The sequence below is a fragment of the Chelon labrosus genome (assembly GCF_963514085.1).
Source record: "Chelon labrosus genome assembly, chromosome: 7".
NCBI lineage: Eukaryota > Metazoa > Chordata > Actinopteri > Mugiliformes > Mugilidae > Chelon > Chelon labrosus.
In genome coordinates, this window is record NC_140343.1 from 19,288,495 (window position 1) to 19,315,280 (window position 26,786).

The following is a 26,786-nucleotide window of genomic DNA, read 5'->3' on the forward strand; positions in this document are numbered from 1 at the left end:
CTGAGAAGATCTCAAACAAAGACCTGCATAGGATGACCAAGTGCACCAGCGTTGCGTCGAAATTCAAACGCTGCTGATTAAGATGGTTGGGACATGTGCTCAGAATGGACCAGGATCTAATACCAAAGGTCGCCTTGAGATGGACCCCAGCTGGGAAGAGAAGTTAAGGTTGTCCAAAAACAACCTGGATGAACCTTACATGGGGTCAGGCACAGCATGCAGCGCAAGACAGGTCCTGATGGAGGCAGATCGTCGAAGCCTTATGTCCCACATGGGACGAAGAGGAGTAGTAGTAGTAGTAGTAGTAGCAGTAGTGTTGCCACCAACAACTTAAACACACCCAGGAGAATATCTTTGCTGACCATCAGTGCTTTAACTTTACACCTGGCTGCAGAGATGTCTAGGTGTACTCAGAGAACCAGAGACATCACTGATGGGTGTGGCTCCAGGTTCAACGGAGCTCATGATGCTGGGTGAGGATAGAGGTTGAACCAGGTCATCCTCAACCAAAATAGTGGTGGCTCCAAGGGAAAAAACAGCATGCGGGGAGACATGCTTCATATGCAGAACTGCAATGCATATGAAAAACAATACAAAATGGAACATTTATTAACTTTAAATATAAAGTTGTAGAAAGTGACTCTGTAGAATTAAATGTGAGGTTAAGTAAAAATGAAGTTGGGGAAAGCACTATTATGAAAAAATGAAATCTGAAACTTGAAAAGAGGGATGGACTTTAAATAGCAAATACATAACAAGACGGGACTCCATATGCAAACATGGTTGATTTTTAAGTATTAAATTGAACCACTAAGAACTGTGTAATCATTGGGATATTTCACATTGAGTTAAAAAAGAGGAAAAGATGGGCATTCACATTGGACAATGATTTCTGAGAGGCTTGACTGAATGGTTGAACTTGTTTTTGTTTTGTGTGAACATCTGTACCATGACTGGACTGACTACTTGCAGACATCCTGCAAGCTGCAGCTCAGGTCATGTCAACTCAGTCTGCTTCTCGCTTCTGGACCACTTCAGCTTTTGATTGCAGACTTCAGCCTTTGATCAGCTGCTGGGAGGACAAAGAACCGAAATGTCCAAAGAGCACAAATCACCCGGCGAAGACCGGAAATTGTCTTGTCTTCAAAATAAAAGCGTAAGACTCTGTCACACCTCTTTGTCTCACAGCAAACACACAAGCGGGACATTTTGGAATTATTTTGTGTGATCTTTTTGTTTCATGAGGAACCTAAATATTTCCATTTAAGGAATTTAAAAATGTTATCAAACCATTTCAACTCTCTTAATTAAGTTGCCTTGTTGACCACACGTTGGCTTTGAATATGGTGTCTGCTGTTAGGTCATGTCTTGATTACTGTATCTTACCTCATTAAACGGATACTTGAATGCATAGGTTACTTTAAAAACTGGATGAGTATCGCGTGTCTTGAAAATTCTGCAACTAGAGCTGTATTTTGAAAATATAACCGGATATAGGCTAGAACTTGATATCTCAACCTTGACAGCTGTGACAAAATCCACGGTGCGCTCCGAGATACCAGCAATTGACTGTCCAGAGCAGAGAGAGAACCCAGAGGACTTATTAGGAAATATTATTAATACAATCGCCAGCTATTAAATAATACGATTTAATTTCAACTTGTGTCTCCCTGCGTCTCACTACTGCCCAGACTGGCAAAATGGAAGATTTGGAAAAAGTGACTCCATTCAACCACAGGTCTTCATGTGCGTTCAACTCCTCGTTGAAGTGGAGCGGGCCGTTTGAGCGCGTTACTGGACTTGTTCGGTGTGTCTGTGCGCGCGGTGAGAAAAAGTCTACAATGTTTTTGGCACCAAATTAACTATGGGCGCGCACATCCTGGAGTCCAACTCCAGCGGCAACTTGACGCCCGCGGTGTCTGAGGCTGGGACTGTCCTCCCGGGATACCTGATGGTGATCTCGTCGGTCCTGATGGTCACTCTGATTGTCGTGGTGGTGGCCGGGAACGCGCTGGTCATCATGGCTTTTGTTGTGGATAAAACCCTGAGAAATCAAAGCAACTACTTCTTTCTGAACCTCGCTATATCGGATTTTCTCGTGGGTAAGTTGGTGCCTTCTTCTTTGTGCTTCCTTTGTCACTTAGCTCAGATTCTGCTATTTCAAGTCTTTTGTTCTTCCCTGTGAGCCAAATGTTTCTTTGCGCACGGCCGGGACGCGCTGTAAATTCGCTGCAATATAATATATATCACTATTTATCTTTGGCGAGTTTATGGTGACCTTACACCACACGCGTTGTGCTCCATTGCCGTGCGTTATTGTGCGTAATCTAAGCATCCCTCTGCTTTATCTTGGCAATGCAGTCACACCCCTCTCATGGTCTAGTAGCTACTGCTCTTATCGGCAGCATTTTATAAAATACACCCAAACCTGAGATGTCTTACACACTACAGGGGCACGCGTGTGTGTTGGGAACGCGCAGTAGCTAGTATTATTTTTTTTATTTATTTATTTTTTTTTATTTTTTTTTTGTCACAGGCAATAGGTCTCACATCCATCCTGCATGCGTGGAGGTTGTGAATGTTAACGTTTGAGAGGTGTGAATGTTAATGTTTTTGGGGTGCTGAATCATCATGCAGTGTGTGTGTGTGTGTGTGTGTGTGTGTGTGTGTGTGTGTGTGTGTGTGTTCCAGGTGCGTTCTGCATCCCGGTGTACATTCCGTACACCCTGACAGGCAAGTGGATGCTGGGTAAGGGTCTCTGCAAAGTGTGGCTGGTCATGGACTACCTGCTCTGCACCGCTTCTGTCTTCAACATTGTCCTCATTAGTTATGACCGCTTCCTGTCAGTCACGAGAGCAGTAAGTACGGACCGTGGAGGTGCTCATTACCGCGCACACGCACACACACACGCACAGACACACGCACTCATCTACTACCACAGCCAATTCTAAAATGTGTCACTCCCCAGAGCAGTGGTGCTGCACCGAGATGTCATTTACATTCACAGCTTTATTCCCCTCACAAGGGGGATTAGTTTTAAGCTTAAATACATTTTAAAGCTTGAGTTGTCTGCTGAGTAAATATTATCAATGCAAGCATTAGGACATTAGCAGATGAATGGGAACTACGCCTATTTCACATACATTTCACACTTTTTTCATGATCTCTTAGGGAGGGTATCAAGTGTGTCTTGTGGAGGTTTGCTGAAAAATGCTGTTGGGTAGCGTTATTGGAAATAGGAGCAGGAGCTAGAGCTTTTTTGGAGCTGGATCCATAAAAACATGAATATTATGCCTTCTCCTGCCTAAATTTGATGGTCGTTTTTGAAAAATCTGCCTCCTGTGATTCCCCCAAATTTGTGGGTGTAGAATTGTTCGTAATGGAGCCCTTTAAAGTGGCTTTAATCTTAAATTTCTCATCAGTTCCCCACATGTGGCTGGTATTAGCCATAAAACAATTTTTCAGGCCTGTTTGTTTGTCCTTGATATGCATAAAACTGTAATAGGTTCCATGTGAGTGTTTTTTTTATCACCTTGCAACCTGTGCTGTTTTTAATTTACTAAAGCTTTTAGATGCTACTTTACAGGGAGAAAAAAAAATAATAATAATAATTTTGTTTAGCTGCCTTCTAAGGAGTGTATGGCAATAATATCTTCTTGCCTGGGGCATGCTTTTATCTTGACTGATAGTTTAATCTCAGCTGCTCAGGATGAACCACTATCTATTTATTTCCTCCTTTTCAACCCGCAGAGAGCAGCATTTCTTTAATTTACAATGGAAATGGGGAGCCTTGTGCTTTTGTAGTGAACACTCCAGACTGCAGCCTGAATCAGTTATGGGCATCGTGAAGTGGCTCTATTTATCGATTTTTTATTATTTTTTTTAAAGTTGCTCTTTAACAACAGTCACATTAGTGGGACCGCTGTCCCACTGTGACCTGCCCAGCTGTTGCAACCGCAGAAAGACATCTGATAGTGAGGTGAAAAAATACAAAAATAAATAAATAAATAAATAAAACAAAGGAGAGAGTGGTAAGGAGGAGGAGGCCAGCTAAATGATAGAGTTTACACTGGGAGGAGGTGAAGGGAAAATGGAGCGAGCGCAGAGAGAATGAGCGATGGGTGATTGCGAGGGAGGAGTGGATCGGGAGAAACCAGATGTCTCTTTCATACGCGTGTTGCATCAGTGAATGTGGCTCTCATCCCAACGTTCCCCTTCCCTCTCTGGCTTCAGTGGCACATCGTGGAACGAGAGCTTCATGAGTGGGTTTTATTTACAGTATCTCTCTGCTGCTCCGGGGTCCCACAATACAACAAGGGCTTCAGAAGCCGGTGCGTTAGTCAGCCTGTCAGTATGTCAGCAGCTGTGGCAGTTTGAAATGTGACAAACAGTTTTATTATGAAGCACAGTTTCTGTTCACAGTCCGTCACTGTGAGTCACAGTTGTGCCTCTCCTCTGACACAGGTAAAATACAGAGCACAAAGAAACATGACCCGACAGGCTGTGTTCAAGATGGTGGCGGTGTGGGTGTTGGCCTTCCTCCTTTACGGCCCTGCAATCATCTTCTGGGAGACCATCGTCGGCCAGAGCGTCGTCCCACCCCACGAGTGCTACGCTGAGTTTTATTTCACCTGGTACTTCCTGCTTAGCGCTTCTACCTTTGAGTTCTTCACCCCGTTTGTGTCGGTGACCTTCTTCAACCTCAGCATCTACTTGAACATCCATCGTAGGAATAAGAGCGGGGCCGCCTGCGCCGAGGACGAAGCCAAGCCACAGAAGAACAGTAAGAAGCGCGTGGACGGAGGAGGCTGGTCTGTGTTTTTTGTCAAGACCAGGAAGGTGTCCTCCACTGAGCCCACTGCAATCTCTGCAGTTATAGAGGATGACGACATCCTGTCCCCCTCTTCCAGTGGGGACCCGAACACAAGTCAGATATTCATGCAGAGGGAGAAGTTCTCCCCCAGCAGAAAAAACTCCAGGCTGTTTCAGCACACGGCGTCCTGCATGGCGCCTGGCCGTAGGACACAGGGATCTCGTCTATCCCGAGACAAAAAGATTGCAAAGTCTTTGGCCATTATAGTCTGCATTTTCGGGATATGCTGGGCCCCATACACTCTCCTAATGATAATCCGTGCCGCCTGTAGTGGCGAATGTGTGGCACACTACTGGTACGAGATTACATTTTGGCTTCTGTGGTTGAACTCTGCTATCAACCCATTTTTATACCCTCTGTGCCACAGCAGCTTTCGAAGGGCTTTCTCAAAGATACTGTGTCCTAAAAGACAATCAGTGCAGCCGCAGATTGAGATTCAGTCTTGTTAGATGACTTGAATTGCACTTCCTTAGTTTATGAATGCATAAAATGTCGTTGGTCAAACTCTGTAAAGGAAAAAAATAAATATATTGTTCTTCCATGAGAAAGAAAATGTTTTTAAAGATAAGAAGAATGTTTTATTTGAATGGTGGATTGTCACAGCTTATTTGACAGCAATACGACGGTGCACTGCAGTGAGCTTTGACAGACAATCTCTGTAAATAGGACAGGAAGGAGTAACGCAGAGTGACGCAGTTTAGGCTTTCTCACCACTGAGTTCTTTTTGTGCTGAATGCTGTGAAATGATGACTTATACAGCCAGATAGGAGGTGATTACCATAATTTCGTGCAAGATATTATATCAGAGCTTCAGCACATCAAGTTGTTAAATTCTGATCCGTTTGAATGGAAGCACAGCAGAGAGCGAGGCGACAGCTTCAACTAACATCCAGCATTTTAATGGCTGCTGAGACAAGAAAACCTTTCAGCTCCCATTTAGATGAAGCTGATGCGAAGTATAAGGTTATAATGGTCTTTAAATAGTTTCAAGATCTCTCTGCGCACGAGACCCTTTCACCTCACTGTTCATAGGTGTTAATTTGAAAAAGGAGACCTTTTGCTTAGAAGGACACTTTGCCAACTGAAACCTTTCATCGTGCAGCAATAGAATAACAAATGTAGAGTCCTCTGAGTTCAAAGCACCATAAAAAAAGAGAAAGCTGTATTTGTTTACTGACTACTGAGTGTACTTTTATCACGGAGACATTTTATACATTGTTTTATCTGAAAAGTGAGCAAGGGGCTGGGGGAATCAGCTGGTGTCCGCCAACATTGACTCTGCACATGAAAAGTTGTTCTTGCTGATGTTATAAATGTACATATACACTATGAAATAGGAGAAGGATTGAAACTTTTGTACTATATGATCTATGCCAAGTTAGACAGTGGTGTTCATAACCTGCAGTATTTATCCCAAGACTTGACTAGTTTACACCTCCGAAAAACTACTATTTGACTGCTTTGTATTTTGATTATGAATGTTTGTCGGTGTAAGTAGCCAAAGAAAGAATAAAAAGAAGACTGCCTGCAGGATTTGTTACTGTACGTTTGTGGGTGAAAGCTGGAACACAGTTAATTTGTCTTTCGAGAAATACCCCCAGTTCTCTTTATTGCCCTGAGGCTTGTTAAATGAGAAAAATCCTCCTACACTCATGTCTATGCACTGAATCTCCAGTACAGGGTCATTTCACCTTTAGTATGGTTTGTTAATAAATTACAAGCTAAACATCTGTTATGACCTGGCTCAAGCGGCCACAACAAAAAGGAGACGCACCACGTCAGTTGCCGGGAAAAATAACAATTATTTATTTATTTAAATAATGAATTAAGGTCCGCTCGGGAACCACACCGAAGGCACCTGTGGGAGGCAAACAGACAGCGGTTAGAAAGTCAGTCAGTCAGAGAGACCGTGATCCCTCGCACAGCCTCTCATTTAAACTGAAGGAGTGGTGGCAGCCAAAGACTAATGGGCACTGGGAACAGGTGCCCCGAGTTATCGCAATCAGCCTCAGAATGAAACCACACCCACACATGCCCACAGGGGCAGGGGCGTCACACATCGTATCTTAATGTAAAGTCATAACGAGAAAAAGAGGTCGTTGGGAATGTCAGTATTTTAATCACACACATTGTAAACTGCAAAGAAACTGCTATACTGCTAATCTGCTATATACAGTCTTAACTTACCATTGACCTCCGTCATTTCCGGAAAAAAGCAAACATGTCACGACTTGTGAGTTTTGATCATATCGAAATTTTCCAGTTATGACGTTAAAAACTGCCAAAAGAGAGATCTGAACGCTGTCTAGCTTTTTTCTTCCGTTTTTGACTGCAGGATGTCACAACAGTAAATGGTCACATGAATCCCCATAAAACCAGAACGTCTCATAAACCTGCAATGAGGTTAATGCACAAATTAAACAAAAATGTTGTAAAGCTTTGCTGGAAGCTGCTACGTTCAGGCTAGCTGCAGTGCGCTGCTTTTTTAATGAGTAGAGAAGCAGCCCATAGGCCTATCAATGGACTTTTTTTTGTGATCAGCTACACAAGTCTAATCAATCTGGATGGTTAAAGTACCAAACGAAATATCAATCTCATATATTGGGCAGTTTTGTGTGCGATTTGGTGATTTTTAAACTGCTCTTGGCCCGGAAACCATCAGCTGTATCAGGAAACATCGGCTTGTTTCTATGCTAAGCTAATTGCTTGTAGGTAGCTTCGTATTTACACAAAACATGACCTTACTCTTAGAAAGAACAAGCAGAAGTGTTTTATGACAGGTTAAAGATTTGTTATGAACAGAGGCTCCTGTAATAAGACAGGTTGAGATGGTTCAGGTATGAGTTGAGTGCTCGGTTGTACTTTATGTGACTGTCACCTGTTGTCTGTTAATGATTTGACAAATTACATAAAAAATAAATAAAGGAATAAATAAATGAATGCTGCTTTAGAAGAGGTTCCTCAGAAGCCTTCTATAAAAGTGCAAACAGAGTTTGTTGTGAAGAATGCTGTCAAGCTTTTATTATCTGAGATCAAGAACACAAAAAAGCGTGACAGAAGTGTAGGGCTTTGACCTTCGTTACATATTTCCAGCACCGATGAACAGAATCAAAATATGTCCCTAAAACCATCCCCGGGGATTTATAACAGTCGGGAAACAACAGTGTAGTTCTGCCTCTGGGAATAATGTGGGATATTTTACTTGAGAGATAAAACCCTTGGAGATTGCAGAATCGTGGGACGCACATACAATTCATTGTGTTGACGGAAACTCATTCTGTGGGTGGTGCTAGCTCCTATCTTCCATTCTTCCACCAGACAAATTCAACATAATCTCTTGAACATCAAGAATAGTAATGGATACGGAAGCAGCTATACAAAGCATGCGGTGTGTGTAAATGGTCTGGTAAGTTCAAAGGTTCAGAATGTGCCACTTTTAACACAGAGACAGATGCAGAAGCTTTTTGTGATTTCTGTCTACTGTACGTCGCAGTTGGACTTTGGAACGGCTCCAATCATCAGATTTTCCATCTCTTCTTCTATGAAAACAACACGTAGCATGAAGTGGCTTTTTGTTTTAACAAAGTTCCTTTGCTAAACCAGCATGAAGTGTTTTAATTGTCCGCTGTGGCGAGAGCCTTTGAGGAGACTGTGATGGTGTTATACTCCCACTGACCCCATTTAATAACAGGCTTTAAATGCAGCATTTACTGTGAGAGTGCGGACACACATTTTGCGCCTGTAAGAACCACGGCTGAAAAGAGAAAATGCTCTCCCCAAACATATTTTTAACAATGAACGACTGTCTAGCAGAAATCATCTGCTAAAAATGATAAGAGTCCGGTCGAGGAGTACAAGTGACACCCCCCAGTGAACAAAAAGGAGCGACGGAGTAAATTTGGAAGCATTTCATAAAAGGTCAGTTGCGAATGAGATGAACAGGCTGTGGTTATGGAGACCCGCGCAGAGACGCAGGTGGACTTGCAAATAGAAAGCAAATTGCTCAGTGTGACTATTGACATTGTTTCTGTGTGCTGTGGGAGACCTAAGAACCAATATTCACAGCCTTTCAAAAAGCAAAATTGGAAGCGGTTCACATCCTTCTGGTTCGTGTTGGGATTGCTCTGGGATTCAAATAGGGTGGCAAGTAATGTAATTGTTAGTGAAGCAAATATCTGGTGAACCCATAACACAGATGAGATCCTGGAGGACGGGAGAGTGAATATACGTACAGACCTCCGGCTTTCTTGAACACTTGATGTTTGTGAGAGACACACGACTCGAGAGCACAAATTGGAGCTGCTGCTCACCAGACGAGAGCGCCTGTGTTTGAAAGATGATAAGCTACGTGCAAACTTGAGTCATTTGGAGAAAACAAAAGAAACACCTCCCCTGAGTGTGTTTCACTGGCTTTGAAAGCAGCGTGTCCCACTGCTCGCTTTCTCTCTGCATATTCACAGTTGTAATTGATGAGACAGAGCTGGCAGGACATTGAAAATTTGAAAAGCAAATGTCCAAGAAGGTGGTTTAAAAAAAATAAATGACTTTAGTGTAGATATGAACAATTAGCTTCCTTCTATACAGTCTTCCACAGCAGAGCCTGCAGGTCTTATGAACAAAGACTCATCCTTACTGACACTGACAGAGCTGTAATTGTGTGTAATAATGGTTTATAGTGTATGATGTAAATGTGGATAACAGCAGCCAGCAGCTCAATCACGCTGAGGTCAATGTAAAAAATATTTCAGACAACTCTTCTAGAGTTTTTAATTAACCAACATGCCCTACACATGCTAATTGCTTGCAGAGAAATAATCTACAGAGTCCTTTCACCACAAGAGGTCAATCAAATGTGACTTTTTCTCCTCATTAATTTCCGCACTGTATTGTATACCTTTCTGTATGTTGTTAATTGCTGGAAGCTGCTTTCACATTGTGCCAGCGTCACCTTTAACTTCTTAAAGTTTGAATTACAGTCCAGGGCTTGAAGAAATTAGCACACTCAAGAGTCTTTGATTAAACTTCCAGATAGTGTTGTCCGTCGTACGAGAGCGGGTTTCCCTGTCACAAAGTGGTTGCGCATCTGATGTTATTAGTGAACCCCGTCTGGCTGAGTGACAACCAGTGAAGGGATACAGACGGGAAACATCCCACTTGTCTTCCCTGTCCCACTATGGAGCAGATTCATGGAAATGTTTGTTACACAGCATGAATCTTGTCCTGACCCCTTACAACATTAGGATTTAAGATTCTTTCCACTACATTAAAACAAGATTAAAAGTACACACTATCTGCTCTTTGAAACTGTACCAAATTCAATAGTAATTCTGGGTTTTTTTTTTTCAACCTGTCATATCTCCTAATAATCTGTCTCAGTCGGACGTGCAAACTTTGAACCCTTTATAGAGATTCAGAGAAATGTGGAGACCCACAAGACAGAGTGTGAACTGTGTATATTGCAGCTATTAGAGCGATCTCCCTGCAGCTGTCCAATAAACATCATATCCACATGAATCATTCTAAATGTTTCTTTTCGGTGTGATTGAAAGAAAATAAACTGCATTAGGGATCTCCATCGAAGGACAGGCTACTTGCAAATACTGCAGATATGTAAGACACAGAGGTAAAAGAGGGCATGAATCTGTGTAACCGATGAACATTTGTGAACAAATGACAACCTGCTTTTGGCAAAGATAAGGCTGTTATCTAGCCAGCATTCTATTTTCTTTAAATGTTTTAATTTTTATCTTAAAATGCCACCATGGTGTCACATGTAGGTACTTTCCTACTTCAGATATGATGTTTCCTTTTCAACAAGATAAAACATTACAAAAATATTTATGGAGAGATGATAGTGATTAGTTAAAATTTGCATTGTACAAGAGTGTACAATGTACAATGTGATAGAAAAGTATGATAATGATATAAAAATACAGAACATATGAAAGATATATAAAATGTGGTTCTGTTCTTTAAAGCCTCCTGAGACAATATGGATTCTTATTGACACTATATAAATAAGACTGACTTCCACTGAGTTTTTTTTACCCTCAAAATGTTAACTTCCAACCAAATTATAGTTTGAAACTTCCACAATGGCTGAGTACAAAATAGAAAGAAAGTCAAGTAGGCGTTTCAATGGCTCAAAGGTCACCACTAATAAATTACATGTTATTAAGATGTACCTCATTTCCCCTAAGATATTACAATCTCCCAGAATTATCATCACTCATTCCCTAAAAAATTTGTTTTTTCCACCTCTGCCATCTTCATGAGTTTCCAAAACCCTAGACTTTATTGAAAGTCCCTTTTCCAGTCAGGAGACAATTTACAGGGGATAAGGTTCAACGGGTAATTTTGATTTGAGAGCTCAAGCAAGCCAGTTCTCTAATGTAATGCTCCTAATGTTGTCTCCTTCACACAGAGAACCTGTTCTGGAATTTAGGCCGAACCATCCAGAGCTGGTACAGGCACATGAATAATAAAACAGTGAGTGCAATCGGGTTGTCAAGCAGTGGATTTGACAAAGCTTCGACACGGTCATTTGTTTTGTTCCAGCTTACTCACTCAAGGAGATCAGCCTCTGTGGAGGAAAACCGTCGCACAAGCAATGAGATTTCTTTTGTGATTGATTTGTTTTTCAGTGGGCGTCTTTTATTCCTCCCAAAAAAACCTGAAGATTTGATCACTAGATCTGACAACCCGTTATTTTTGTGATGGCATAGTGACTATATAAACGGTCAGCCCGCTGTTCCCCTTGATTGCTGTCTGAGCCGTATGTCTGCCAGGCTTATGTGGCGGCGTTAAAACTGGGCAGAATCTGCGAGTGTTATGGGTTTATAGTTCATCATGTTTTTGCATCTTTACAGAGAACAACTCAAGATGCAAAAATAAAAGATACCTTGCTCCAGTGGTTTACCCTCTCTGATCTGTTCTTGACAACAAAAGTCACATTTTGTTCTCTGGTGTTGAATAAATTCTGTCATACTGTTTCTGCAACACATAGCGTATCTTCTTGTGTTTGTATTGTTGTAGCGTATCCTGACTCAGCGCCAGTTACAGTGTTCTCATATATCATGTTGTGTTGTTTTTAACATGAATGCTGTGGTTGTCCTTTCAAAGCAACAAACCTGGTGCAATGACCAAACCGTAGCTGCAACCGTTTGTGTGTGGATGAATCTGTTGTTGAGTAAAAACAACACCCAAGGTCTTAAATTAACAATCACAAAATTAATTCAACCGTGTCTGCCGCTTAGATCACTTCGTTCCGTTCACAGAAATGAAAAGAGGCAGAGTGATGTTTTGTGCCCCACTTTTACCTGTCACAGGTGTCACTCACCTGTCAGATGTCGCCACACTGATACCGTCACGAGACTGTTTTTCCATTTGAGACCTGATTACTTTTGACCTTGTTTTGTGTGTAGAGAAAAAATAATAAGCCTGGCGTGAATACACAGATGCCATGGGGGGGTTCGTACTTAGAAGACAAACACTGTGTTGAGGAGGTCTAATCTGACTGGGGTACATGTACATAATGTGATCACAGTCTACTGATTGGCAGCTCTCTTATTAAGATTTCAAACCCACGTGAACACAGAACTGTTTTTAGTTTGTACACCATTTTTGTGAAACTAACTCGACGAATTATCATCCTTGCCCTTCAGTCATCAGTTATTTGGGATTATTACGATATCTACATAAATACAACCAACCTTATAGGCCCATATCTATGTTTAGATTTTTCTTGTGTGTATTTCTGCATCTGTAATTAATATTTCTGAACAATAGATGGCTACATGCATACAACAGCTGTTGTTTGAAGTGATGAACTCAAACATATTATTACCGCCTGACTCGACTCTGCCTTCTCCCTCCGACCCCGGATAGGCTGACATTTGGCAGTGTATATACACAAATATATATATATATGTGTGTGTGTGTGTGTGTGTGTGTGTGTGTGTGTGTGTGTGTACATGAAGGAACATGATTTTATTATGTGATCTTGTCTTGACAATGTTATAAATCCCCCTGCTATATATGCAATATGTTTGTATTGATCCTCGAAATAAAACTCACTCCAACAAATTAAAACTCATTCCTCAGGGATAAGTGAACGTGTTTCTGTCACATTCAGAGACAGAGACAAGAACACTGACAGAGTCTCAGGAGTACCGTTCGAGTGTCTGACTGATCTGCGTCCCTTTATTAGAAAGCAAAAATGTACGTACAGTATTTGATCCCAAACTGGGGAAATTTGTTCTCTGCGTTCAACCAGTTTTAGGGGTTTGGTACCTCAAGGGCCCGCATACACCTCTCTAAACTCTAGTCCACAAGCCCCCCAAAGATTGTGTCAGAAGTTGGCTATGAACCTATTCCACAAAGAGAGACTGCATGGTCACTACGGTCACCTTATAAATACTAATGTTAATGTTACCTGTGGTACTGTCCAACACAGAGACCATCACCACTGACCACCCTCTCTCACCAGGCTCAGCTCGGTTCATTGGTTCTGGAACAGAGTACGATAGCTGTGTTCACACCGGCCTGAAAGAACCGACGTAGGTGGGAGAGCACCCCGTATCAACTGATTGTTTTTAACCCATTCATGTCCGTAACAGAAACATCTTTACTCACAAGGAGGGGCTGGCGTACTGAATTTACAGGAGCTATTCAAAATGCCTTAGAAGTGAGTTGATGGTAAGAGGTGAATTCACCTTAATGCATTTTGAATTACTATACATTATCCTTATAAAGCTAAACCATAATAACAGATTCAAAATTAATTTCCCTGAGCACACCATGAGCACACTGACATAGTCAACACTCAGTGACTTCACATTGGCTCTGTGAGATTTACTGTCTTAGCTTGACCATATTTATTGTATTCTTATTTCAATCTACTCTTAATTTAATGTCTTGTTAGTATGTTGTCATATGTATTGTATGTGTGCATGGTGCACACACAACAGGCTTGTCAATATAAAATGATTCGTGAGAGAAGGAATGCCTACTACAAGTGTGAACATAAATCCTACAAGCATGACTGTGATGACGATTATGTCGACGTAGTCGTAGATGATTAAGATTCAGATCATGCGGCACCACTGTAGTATTAATATTAAGTTTAAAATAGTTAGGATAATAGTTAGGTTTCACCTGTTAGTCCTTAAAGTCAGTTTGCTTATGCATTAAAAATTAACCAGAGTGCAAGAAATGACATGTCTTAAACTCAACAAAACAAAATCTACCATTTTACAGCTGTGCATAAACCCCCGCTACATTTGCTTCTGGACTTCGCTTAAAATGTTTCCCTGGCTACAACACTGTACTCCGTGGAGCTTAAGGGTTGTTCTGGTTTCACACTCCTTAACATTACAGTTCTGGTTCACTATCAGCAGTCTAATTTTATCACAGCACAATAACCAGCTCTATTTGGTGGTTTTTGCAGAGCCCTAGCTACTTTCAGCTTGAGGCTGGAGCCGACGCAGCAGTACTTCAAATTCCAATACCTCTGACAGCCGCTCAACGCAGCTCCAATAGAATCACATTTAAAAGGAAAGCTTGGAATAATCAACTCTTTGAGCAGTCCGTAGGGTTTTTAATGAGTCATTATCCTCACAAGTCACTGAAGAATTTGGCTTTTGTGTCTGCTGTCAGATGAATTAGCCTGTTTGTTTGCTGGTAACTCTCCTCAGGTTTCAGACTTAAGAATATTCTGTTTAAAGAATAAACTCTTATTCTTCCAGCTGAAGTATCAAATGTGTGGTGCTTCTAATAAGCTAGTGTTGCAGTGGCGGGTACTGACTGAACCAGAACATCAAAGCTGAACTATGAGCCCAAAAGCTCCGTACAGCGGAGGCAAACCTCAGATTTACTGTGATAATTTGAGCGCCTCCCATCACATTACTCATTCATACATTATTATTTTTATAAACATATTTATTGGAACATCTTCAAGTAAGGATTCTATAAATTGTGGAGAAAGGATAACGATTCCTTTCAAGTGCCTTGTTGTCTTTCGGTCAGCTGAGAGACACTCAGTGTGAAGAGCTGTTTTACAGCTCACTGTGAATCATTACAAACTAAAGACCAGACTCAGCCTGAGTCGGCCACTAACAAACAAAACCTTTTCACGGACACTGCTTTAGTCGTGATGAGGCTGCACCCTCCTTTTGTTTGTTCTTAAAAGAAACGGTACATCAGGTTTACATTTAGAACTGTTGCTCGGGATGAGTTTAGGCCGGCCTGCAAAGATCAATTCCTCCTGAGATTCCCTGATAAATCATACACATCTTCAGGGGCTTCAGGTCACCTAGAATTTAATAATGCATCGCCTAACCAAAAGTAGCTTGTGGCTGCTTTGTATTCCTGCAGAATGCACTGACAGCATCAACACCAGCAAAACATGCCTCTGCGCTCTGAGTACATCGTCTGCTGTACAAACAACCGCAGAAGGGCTACACACAACAAACACTGCTGAAGCCTTAGGTTTTTTTTGTGTGTGTGTGTGTGCATGTGTGTCTTTTAGGAGGCGACACAGCAAGCAATGCACGTTTAACACACAGTGTGGAGATATGGTAAATTTGTGCTCCAAACTGTGTGCTGTAATTGAAACGGAGGCACTAGCTGAGCGAGCGGATGCTTCTGGCTGGTGTAACATGTGACACGAGCTGGAGAGTGGGAGTCCCAAGGCAGGTAGTCTTCAAAGGATACCATTTAAAACAGCGTAAAGAAGAAAAACCAGCATCCCTCAAGGGGCTTTATTGATTCCGGAGGCAGACTGTTGAAGCATCAGTGTTGCCGTTCAGCTATGTGTGCAAACATTTTATCAGTGAAGAACATCCTGCAATATTGATGGGTGTTTATCAGCCACACTCTGGAACAAACAACATCAGGCCAGGGATTTGATGTGACTTTATATGTCTCCCATTTTGCAAGAGTAACCTTGCCTCAGTACTGTTGACAGATCGAGGGAGACTGACAATCCTGGTCAAACCTTTTTCTGGTTTCAGATTATTCTGTTGTGGTAATGTCACTGTCTTCATATTAAAAATGAGAAGCCAGTTATTCACATTCTGCGCCTCAGCCCTCCATCCTGAACTCCTTGCATTCCCAGTATGATAAATGAGATGTGACACATACAGCACACAAAAAAGTTAGGCTAATGTCAGGGGTAAATGATCACGCGCACAATCAACTCCCTTTTTTATGTCACAAAGGAATATGGCAAAGCTGGCGCTGCAGCCTCTACAAAGCTCTCACCATCAACAGACCTTTCAACGTGTTCACCCAGTGTGGGAGAGGAACTTATCTTTTCTGTGAAGTATAGATTTCATTTAAACAATACTTGGTTTAAAGGGAAAAAAGTGGGTTAGAGCTTTGTGTGCATCATGACAGTCAATCATATGCACGAACCTGCACCATCGAGAGCATCTTTTGTGGGAGCATCACCACCTGGATGGGAAACTGTACCAGGTAGGATTTCCTGGCCCTCAAAAAGGTGGTCCATTCAGCAGAGCGGATCATCAGAACCCCCCTCCCCAACCTGCAGGACATTTATACCAAACGTTGCAGGTTAAGGGCCAAGAAGATCCTGAAACAGCCCAGTCACCCCAGACACTCTCTCTTCTCTCTACTGCCATCAGGTCGGTGTTTCCGATGCCTGAGGCTGAAGAAGAGTTTCTACCCACATGCCATCCGCCTGCTCAACTCTGAGCCTTAACCGGACTTAAATACCACTGCACCATTGCACTTTACTCACATAGCTGCTAAATACTGTAAATGTGTGTATATATACAAACTACCCCCTCTAAGTTTACACTTGAGTTTTACCGTCTATATTTTATTCTATATTACAGTGTATATTTTATTTTATTTTTCTCAGTGTACATTTACACTTATATTGTTTACCTTGTGTGTTAAGGAATTTGCAATTGCTACTGTTTTACTGTAGTACTTTTACTTTTTTTTTTTTACTACTGGCTGCAGGTACAAGAATACATTTCACTGTGCATTGTACTATGTATAACTGTGCATGTGACAAATAAAACCTATCTATCTATCTATCTATCTATCTATCTACCTTTTCCATGAGGGTCGGAAACACATCCATAGGGAGGAACATTAAGACTGCCCTTTTATCGGTGCCAAATTCAATTTCTGCAAATGCTTGGAAAAGGTCTTTGGAAGGAATGGAAGGAATCTACTATAATTGTGGGAGGAATCTAATGTAATTCCCATCTCCAAGAAGACACCAGCTAAGGAGCTGAAGGACAACAGACCAGTGTCCCTGACTTCTGTGCTGTGCAAAAGCATGGAGAGGGTCCTGTGTGACCTTCTGGCCAAAATGCTGTCACACAAAATGGATCCCTTTCAGTCTGCCTACAAAGCGAAGTGAGGTGTGGAAGATGCAAGTCTCACCGTCAATAAGCACCAGGACTCTCCACACCCTCACACCAGGATCCTATTTATGGACTTCTCCTCTGCTTTTAACACTGTGCACATAGATACCCTGCTGTAAACCCGATTAGGCCTCCGAGTTCATCCCACACTGGTTTTATGGATCAGGAACTTTTTAAAACTTTTTATTGGTTTTAAATCAAACAAGCCGATTTTAAACATAGGTGTTTTATCTCCTGTTCTCTTTTCTGTTTACACCAACAACATCACCTGTGACAGTGAGGGAATGAACCTTTTTAAATATGCGGACCACTCAGCATCCAGGGTCAGCTTGTGGAGCAGGTTGAGTCCTTCAAATACCTGGGAACTGACCTGGACAACAACCTCTCCTTTTCCAAGCATGCAGACACCATTTTCAAAAAAAACAACAAACAAACTCAACAGTGCCTCCACCTGCAGAGGAAGCTAAGGACCTTCAATGTCAGCATCCATGTTTTAAAGCCATCCTGATCACAAAAGACCCCTCTCACCCCCTCCACCACTGATTTTAGATGCTGCCATCGGGCAAGCGTTATAAGGTTCCACCGGCCCGGAAAAACATCTTTAAAAAATCTTTCATCCCCTCTGCAATAACCAAACTGAAAAACAGGAATAGACACATGCTGCTATCTATCTAGTGCTGTTCATGAAAAAAAGAGGTACAAACCAGGAAGTAATTATCCTTTCAAGGTAAAACAAAGCATCTCTTTATCGAGGGAAGACTTTAAATTCTATAATGGCCGACACACGTCTATAACATGACTTGCTGTCAAACATGCCGGGCGCACTTGTTACACCTGGCATTTTCTGAAGCACAGAGCTGGAGACATCATAGGGTTTCGTTTTACATGAAGGCAGGCACAGAATCAATATGTGCCCCTATTGTAACTATCTAAACCTTTAATGCTCTTCAAGAAGCCAGAGTGTCAGGATACAAAGCATTCAAAGTAAATGTTTACTTTTTCAAAACACAAACCACTCAAAACCCAACACCCCTAAAGGAGTCATCATGTACTGTTGTGTAACAAATGAAAAAGTAGGCTGCTGTAAATTTGAGCAGCAACAATTCAGAATTGAACTTCATTATGTAAAACGCCAAACTCAACTGTACGTCTCCGCAGGGGAAGTCACTCACATTAATCAGCTCACACCCCATCAGCACGCCTGCTGCACACAGCACAACTACACGTGTCAGACATGAGAGCTTAATCACCCCTGCTCAGTAGAGGTGCTTCAAAAACTACACCACGCACATCACTCACATTTCCTGGAAGATTAGGCAGTCTGCCAAGAGTTTGGTGACGGTGGCGCCACCATTAGACCATTTTAAGCAGCAATGTTTTTGCGTAGAAACCCTGAACCCCGGTGTGTAACATCAACATTTGTGTAGTCTTCTGATTTCTGTGCGCACGGCCAAGTCGGCGTGTAATACCACTATCTTTAAACACTCTGTACAGTTGCAACCACACTTAGATGACACATGCACAGATGATCTCTGAGCAATCTTGCCTAATTTAATGTTAATTCATTATTCCGTGGGAGGCGCTGCATCAGGATGGTTTTAATGTGTGTAACTCAGTGGTCGTAAGTTATGGTCTAGCGTTATGTGCTGTACGTGTGAAACCTCTAACATTTAAATGACACATTTAAAGCATTCTGAAAGCCTTATTGAAGGCATTCATACTCTGAGTGCTTTTAGTGTAATGATATGCAGCACATTTGCGTTTACCTTTGAAGCTTCTCTGCTCAAGTTCCCTGCTTCTTCTCTTGTGTTGCCCACTTGCTGCTTGTCAATCAAACACTGGTGACCATATTAATTGATGGCATCCATTTGAAACATCCTGCAGTATGATGTGCACCTAAAAAAAAAAAAAGAAGAAGAAGATTAAAAACAACTAAACCAGATGCCCCTCCACACGTATTCGGTTAGTACGCAGATCACAACCATCTTTGAACGCAACAAAAACTGTTTTTTAAGGTAGAATATATTATTGCACAAGTGGTTTTACACACCCTATCCATGGCACACATTTTGTTTTTGTCAAACACTGGCGTAACAAATGTAGCTTGGCGTAAGTCTGTTTAATCAAGAAGACTGTCCTCACTAGTTCACAGCTCTCTTCCCACTTCTCTAATCAGTGTCTCTAATTCCAGTTGAACCATTCAGATTCTGCCATGTTCTCAATCAGCCAGTCATGTCATTGCTATCAAACTTTGCATATGTTCTCATCTGCTGTTGCCCCCCTCAACCCTCCTCCATCCGTTCACCTTCATTCCAGGCCCCTAAGGTTGTGCACTCTTCATCCCAGCCAGACCTCAAGTATTCTCCTCTCCGCGCCACCACCACCACAGTTTCCAAATCTGAGCACGACCTTACCATCTCCCTCTGAAATATGATGACGCCACGACTGGGTCTCTCAAATTCTCTTACTGTGCACAGTGGATGGATACAGTCCATTTAGCTGCAGTAGCAGAGCCCTGCTGATGCATGCTGGGACTCTACTGGGGCACCTAAATGCAACAAAGCAACCAGTGATATTGATTGACAAGCCTGTGCCTTTTCAGCATACAAATATCTGTGATGGACAGCGTGTATTTTGCTGTCACGGAAACCAAATACAATAGTAATAAGGAGTAAATGTTAATATAAAAATACTGCACTATAGACAGGACGTAAGCTTGGGATATGGACAGGACTGGGGCCAAACACCGCATCTGATATCTGTACCTGTGCTAACACATCTCTGCAAGCAATACATGGTGCAGCCAACAAACAGAACTGGAGTGGTTGTAGAGGATGTCATGAAGGTCATGCAGCCCTGAGGACCGACTTATCTCCATCTCTGTTTGGCATTTTAGGCTATAACAAGAGGGGGTGTGGATGTTTTCCTGCTGGCTGGGTAAAACAATCCAACAATGACAGCAAACAAAAGCTGGGTGCTTGATTGCACTCATGCACTCATTATATTGACCTGTCAAAAGCAGTCACGTTTTTGGGGGGGATTGAAAAACATGCCCACAACAAGCTTGTACTGATGTCGGTGGTTTCATTTGAAAGGAGTGCTGCTGCACCACCACAGTGATGCCACAGGACTGGTGAGGTTGGGATGCACATTATAATTATAGACGCTAGATGGCAGCAGAATGCTTGAGTGGTAATGACAGGAGACGTGGAACCGGATGCACAGTATTTATTAAATATAGTTATTTAATTCTATCAGCTCTACAGTGAGTCTTAATTAGAGTTCTCTTTTGTAAAAGGTCAGAATTAACTGGAATAACTGGCTTAATTGTAAAAATTGGCAACAGGGTTTTTGGAGTGAGATTTAGAGTGGCTGCACACTGTTACGCAGAAATAAACACCAATTTAAAACAAAAGAAAAGAAGAACAAATTGTGCTTTGAGAGCTATTTTTCACTTGCGTAAGCAGCATATAGGCTGAAGTAATGCCCCCCCCCCATTGATCTTATTGTTAGTTTTATCAATTGTTGTGCAAGTTCACACTACATAAGAACTAGTTCAAAGTTCAGTTCACGTAGATAAAAGTGAACTAGTTCAAGTTCACATTTTTTAAATTTTGATATAAGTTCCATTTATTTATTTATTTATTTTTTTAAATGAGCAGCTTCGAAATATTCTTGTTCAATAGAATCTCTAACTGACGTGTCCATCCATCCTCTGCCAGGATCTGTACTGCTTTATTGAATAACCCTAGTATATGCACATACTAGGAAATAACTCAGATGTTTGTGTGGATCAGGTGCTTCTGCGGTGCCGGACGGGGCTTCTCTTTCAGCAGCACCAGCTATGCTGTATGCCGTAAATCACACATCAGCTGACAGCTGTCCTAAAACATTTTTTTTTCTTTTGTTTGTTCTTTGTGCTTAACAGAACCTCAAAACTCCAGTCAGCTGCCTGCGGGCCAACATTAGCCAACTGTCAACTTGTAGTGTCACACACTTGCACAATTTTCTTTACTGGCATTTCTCTATAGGTTTCCGCCCATACACTCCTCAAAACACTCCTCTCTAATGCATTCCTTGTTAACTAATGTTGGCTCACAGTGACTTCTGTCTGCAAACAGATGCATAGACTGTGACTTATCTTAGATAAGAGAATTGAATCTGTGTTTGTTTTTCCTTCGTACTTTTTTTCACAGGAACTTGTCACTGTTGTGATAAGACAAGACAAGACAAGACTTTATTGATGCCCGAGGGGAAATTCAGTTGCAGTGGCATGGCAAAACAGTGCAAATATAGAAGGTAGATTAAAAAATAGGTTTAAGTAACTATGTAACTACAGTTTGGTTAGCAACCAACCAAAGTTAGGTAGAGTTAAGTGGAAAAAAGGGCTTGAAGTGGTAGAGGCTGAATACACATATGGACATTAATGAATTAATGCTCTTAAGAACACATATATTGCACAGAAATGGCATGAATGTGGAAAATACCTGAGGTGCGCGCATTGCACTTCAAATATGTAGAATGAAATGATGGAATGATAAATAAGTGCATTTCCTGAGACATAGACAGATGTATTTTCCAGATGTCTGTGCCCACTCAGCAGCAAGGCTAACAAATGTTGACGCTGAAGAGTCAAACTGCAGCAGGAACCTTTTACAGCCTATGAGTTGAGTGTCATGACATAAACCTGAGCTGTAATATCACCGCTTGTCCTCTTCCAGGATCTTTCCATCTTCTACTCTGCCCCCAAGCCTGTTCTGTTCCTGGCTATTAATTTATTTGTAAATGCTGTCATTTAAGTGCTGTGGTGTTGTGATGCATTAATAACTGATTGTGATTCATTATATTATTTCATGTAAAGAGTAATATTTTTTTTGTGTTGCTAAAATCTGAGGTGATTATACAGAAAATGTATTTGTTATGTTTAATGTACAGTGTACAATTATGCTGATGTGAAGAGGCAGAATTCAGCTCTCTCTCCCCTCTGGCATTGACTGCTAATGAGCGGATGTTTCTCACGGAGCTCTGCTGTATTGTTTCAAAGTTATTGTTGTCTCCAAGGCCACGGCACAGAAAGATACTGCAGAAGAGCTTTATGGACTTACATAGCTCTTTTTATGACAAGTGGCTAACAAAGTACTTAGTTTCACTGTGTTCCTGTTTTTGCTTACATCTTATGGGGGAGTAGTGGTTAGAGAAGCAACTTTTGGACCGAGGGGTCATCGGTTCACATCCCGCAGCATTCATGGGTGAGGGATGTTTAGGGGTTGGGAAGCAATCACCCAAGCCATAAACTGCACCAAATTCATCCTTCAGTCACTCAGTTGTTGTCCATTCTCTATGTTCCTCTCTTCTTTTTAATATTTCTGGGGAAGCCAGGATAACTCTGTTCTTGTGATCTAGGATAACTTTCTCAAACTATTCTATTCTCAAATTATTCAGTCTGACAAGATATTAAGTTGAATGCATGAAATCAGATGAGCTGTACCAAGGAACAGTTCAAATGTTTAATTAATACTTCATCAGGGATGTCAACAAAGAGATTTACATGAACCAAAGGTTTTTTATTCCCCTTTCAAAGCATACAGTATATCTGATTAAAGTGTTCAAAAGTGTTAAACTGCACATAAATCTACTATTTCAGGTTACAAAGATTAACAGGCAAATGTAGAACTGATCCATATGGTTTCCAAAACACATGCTCCAGGGTTAATGATATACATAATCACACCTGTACACCAATGGGACACCCTGGCACCTCATTGACTGGTGATTAACGGACATCCCCTTCAGCTCTAACAGTTTGTTTATTAAATGTGTTGGATAAAAATGGAGTGAGATGGATGTAAAAAAATGGTCTTGTTTCAAAACATTTTCTAATTTAGCAAATGTTTAACAAGGATCATCACTGCCACTATAGTCCTCACTGAAGCAACTGTGTTTTTTCCCAAATATTATTTCCCAAACTTCTTTTAAAACAGTAGATAAATTCATGCATGCTCACTAAACAGCAAAAAGAGTATATTTTCACACAAGCATGGAGCCACACATGTGAGCTTGTGTTTTTAGTTTTGCCTGATGATAAGTAAATGATGAGTGAAGAGGAAAGGGAAAAGCTGGTTAAAAAGACGAACAAAAGATGGCTGCAAAAGGTTTCCACTAAATATTTGCATATTTTGAGGCTTTCCAGTCTTATTAAAAGCAACACCAAATGAATAACTGAACAGAAACCAACCAAAACAGACGGCATCTCATCTCTTTACCACAGAGGTAAGGCTTTAGCTTCGTTTAGCTGAAATGTAAGCTGGTCAACATCTGCCTGTTTCACTGGAAAGCTGTCAAGCGCAGGAAACTTGGACACATTTTTGGAGATGAACTCGATCAGGTCAGAGAATCCTTTGAGAAATGCATCACCAGCCACAAGGAACTCTCTCATGTCTTCTCCTGTCGGGACGTTGAAGACGGTCTTTCCATCAAGCTTGTCCTGGAGCCTCTGCGCGATTTTGAAGGCCGCATCAACAGACTGAAACATCATAATACAAAACATCAGCCACCTAATCAGCACTGTGTTGATTATGATGATGTCACTGTTTCCTGTAGACATATACCCACAAAAGTTGATGCAAAAATGTGTGATGAAATTAGTGATTAAGCGTACCATGAGCATTTTCACTGTACTTACCCCTGATATTGGTGTCATGTATTTTGCAATGACTGATTCCAGTGGAATCTCAAACCCATCCAGGATAATGGTTTCATCTTTGTGGTCTTTCATCCAATCCAAGACCTTCTGACTCAAGTCGGTCTCAGTTTTGATCACAAAGGCCAGTGCCTTGATGACATTACGTTTCTTCTTTACATCTGTGGTTTGATGATGCAGTGCTAATTTGTTTAGAAGAGCATTTACTCCCCAAAAGACAGCACCGACGGCTACATTCCTGGCAACAAAGCTTGCTACCTTCGGTATGCTTGTTGTGACAAAATCAAGGAAGGATTTTAAAGTTTCTGCAACTCTGGAAAACCGTGAAACCTCAACACGGGCTTCAGCTATTTCAGCTTCTACTTCCTCTCTTATTTCTTCAGGCAGTTCTTCAAGCCCCTCTTCAGCTCCTTCAATAGCTTCTTCAACTCCTTCAATTATTTCCTCAACTTCAGCCATTTTTAGGGCACTTTTACCCTACGAAGACAAATATTTGAATGCCAATTGTTGTTGTAGTTTAATAACTTCAGCAGAAGCGGTGACTGCCACAGTAATTGTGTCCAGTATGGTTAAAGCCATATCAGTTTTTTTTTTTTCTACTAACATTCATTCAGAAATTATTTTGATTCATGTATGCATAAAGTTTTCTTTATAGGTGCACAAATCACATCTATGCTATGTATGTACATCTATATCTACACATTTACAAAGTTTTGAATGCAGCCTTCCAAATGCATCACAAGTGTGAATATGTTATTTCCTTTTACCTTATTGCTTTAATGATAATACGCTGCTAGCAATAACACACTCTTTAAATCAACCGACATTTGAATTTACCACAATGGCCCAGGGGTTAGAGAGGCAGCTTCACATCTGCCTTGTGTCCATGGCTGAGGTGCCAAAAGCAAGTTTTGTGAAGAAAATACACATGCAACCAAAGGATTAACCTCACCTTTGGGCTGGATAACACAAGAAACTGAAGAGGAAAAAACAGAACTTAGAAACAGAATCTGTGTTGGATGCAAACACTCACGAGATGAACACTGGACAGATGATGTCAGGCTGAACGGAAGAACCAGGACTGTCTTGATGCAATCTGAATGGGGTGACACAGGGCCCGTGTTTTTATAGCAAACACAGGGAGGTATGGAGAGTAAAAGAACACATGATTCTTTGTCAGTTGTAAAACCAGTTCGATTACTCACTCTGTACTTATTGTGTATGTCCTTTTTTTTGCTGCCAGTGCTGCTGCAAGTGTGCTCAAGCTGTTTTAACCCTTACATACTGTAAGGGTTAAAACAGGGCAAAGGGTCATAATAAATTCCTTCATTTTAAACTACAGCTCTACTTAGAATGGCTAAATAGCCCATGTCTCGTTAATAAATACACGATTAATCTTTAACAAATATTTCAGAGAGCAGGAAGAGTGTACTTTTTTAAGTTTTACAACATTCATTTTTGGAGAAAAACATCTACCATTACACATTATCACATCCTTTACATAAGACATAAAAACATAAATATCAGAATATATGATTTAAATATATTTTATTGAATTTGAAAATGGCATGATCATTCTGGAACTGTTAACCATAACCATGGTTAATCATTGCAACCATTATCGCCGTCCTTACTGCTATGTCATAAGAAATCATAATTATCAATATTAATTCAAATACTTACATTTAACACAAACCATTACATAAGAAAGTCAACTTCACCAGAGGGACTGTAATCAGAGTTTTCTTCCACGTTGTCTCCCTGCTCTGCTCCAAATCACTATCAACCTCCTTGTCTTGGTAGAGCAAATCAAGGGTCTGTTGCACGCTAAATCTTGCTGCCATGATGTCAGTCACAGACAAATCCCCCCCACCCCCCAACCTGGCCTGATTTTTCCTCAGGCAGTACATTCCACAGCCATGGAGCCCTCACTGCAAACTCCCTGTCACCTCTGCCCAAAGATCTCAAGGTACGTACTGGCCTGTATGGTGCTAAAAGGTCAGCAATGTAGCCCGGGGTACAGCCATGAAGAGCTTTAAAAGTGATCATTCATTCATTCATCTTCTGTAACCTCTTGCTCCTGTTAAGGGTTGCGGGGTCTGCTGGAGCCCATCCCAGCTGTCATCGGGCAAGAGGCGGGGTACACCCTGGACAGGTCGCCAGTCTATCGCAGAGCCAACACAGAGAGACAGACAACCATTCACACTGACATGCACACCTACGGTCAATTTAGAATCACCAATTAACCTAACTATGGATGGTGGGAGGAAGCTGGAGTACAAGTACAAGATTCAAACATCAACTTATAAAACAGATAGTTCTTCCTAAAAAGGATAAGGAAATAGTCTGTAAGGGGTTCAGTGCATTTCTACTTGTAAAATTCTGCCTCCAGTCTAGAACACTTGGTGATTTAATATGTTCATGTGCAGAAATATTGGCATCCTTTTATCTTTTCAAATGACTCAATATTACACAAGCACTGCAAGTAAACTGTGAGAATACACATCTCTCTTCTTCTCACAGTTCACTCTGACTTGGCTGTGTGGAGGCACATAAGCATCTTATTGTTGTGCAGCCATGGGTGTCTACAGTGTTCACAGCTCAATTCTCAGCTTTGTTTTTTTTTTTTTGTAATATCTTTTTATTTCTCAAAAGAAAGTCATTCAAATGACATACAGAAATACTGCTCCTCGGTCATACAGTTTACCATTTTCCTTTGAGCATTATTCCCACCCCCCACCCTTAGAGGGATAACCCAACAAAACACACAAACGTAAAAGTACAAATATTACTGGAAATAAAAATGGAAGCT

At 41.3% G+C, this 26,786-nt stretch overlaps 1 protein-coding gene and 1 long non-coding RNA gene across 2 annotated transcripts; one reads left to right on the forward strand and one right to left on the reverse strand.

Moving 5' to 3' along the window:
• The first annotated feature begins 1,393 nt into the window (after nucleotides 1-1,393).
• On the forward strand, nucleotides 1,394-6,306 carry LOC311490227 (histamine H3 receptor). Its single transcript, XM_084547627.1, has 3 exons — nucleotides 1,394-2,102; nucleotides 2,692-2,858; nucleotides 4,465-6,306. The coding sequence occupies exons 1-3, from the start codon at nucleotides 1,865-1,867 to the stop codon at nucleotides 5,320-5,322; spliced, it is 1,263 nt and encodes a 420-aa protein (XP_084403753.1). The 5' UTR covers nucleotides 1,394-1,864; the 3' UTR covers nucleotides 5,323-6,306.
• Nucleotides 6,307-22,767: 16,461 nt separating this feature from the next.
• Nucleotides 22,768-25,158, reverse strand: LOC311490301. Its single transcript, XR_014699149.1, has 3 exons — nucleotides 25,008-25,158; nucleotides 23,957-24,451; nucleotides 22,768-23,797 (listed from the first exon to the last, which is right to left on the reverse strand). It is a non-coding gene; the product is annotated as an uncharacterized lncRNA (long non-coding RNA).
• Between the last annotated feature and the right edge of the window lie 1,628 nt (nucleotides 25,159-26,786).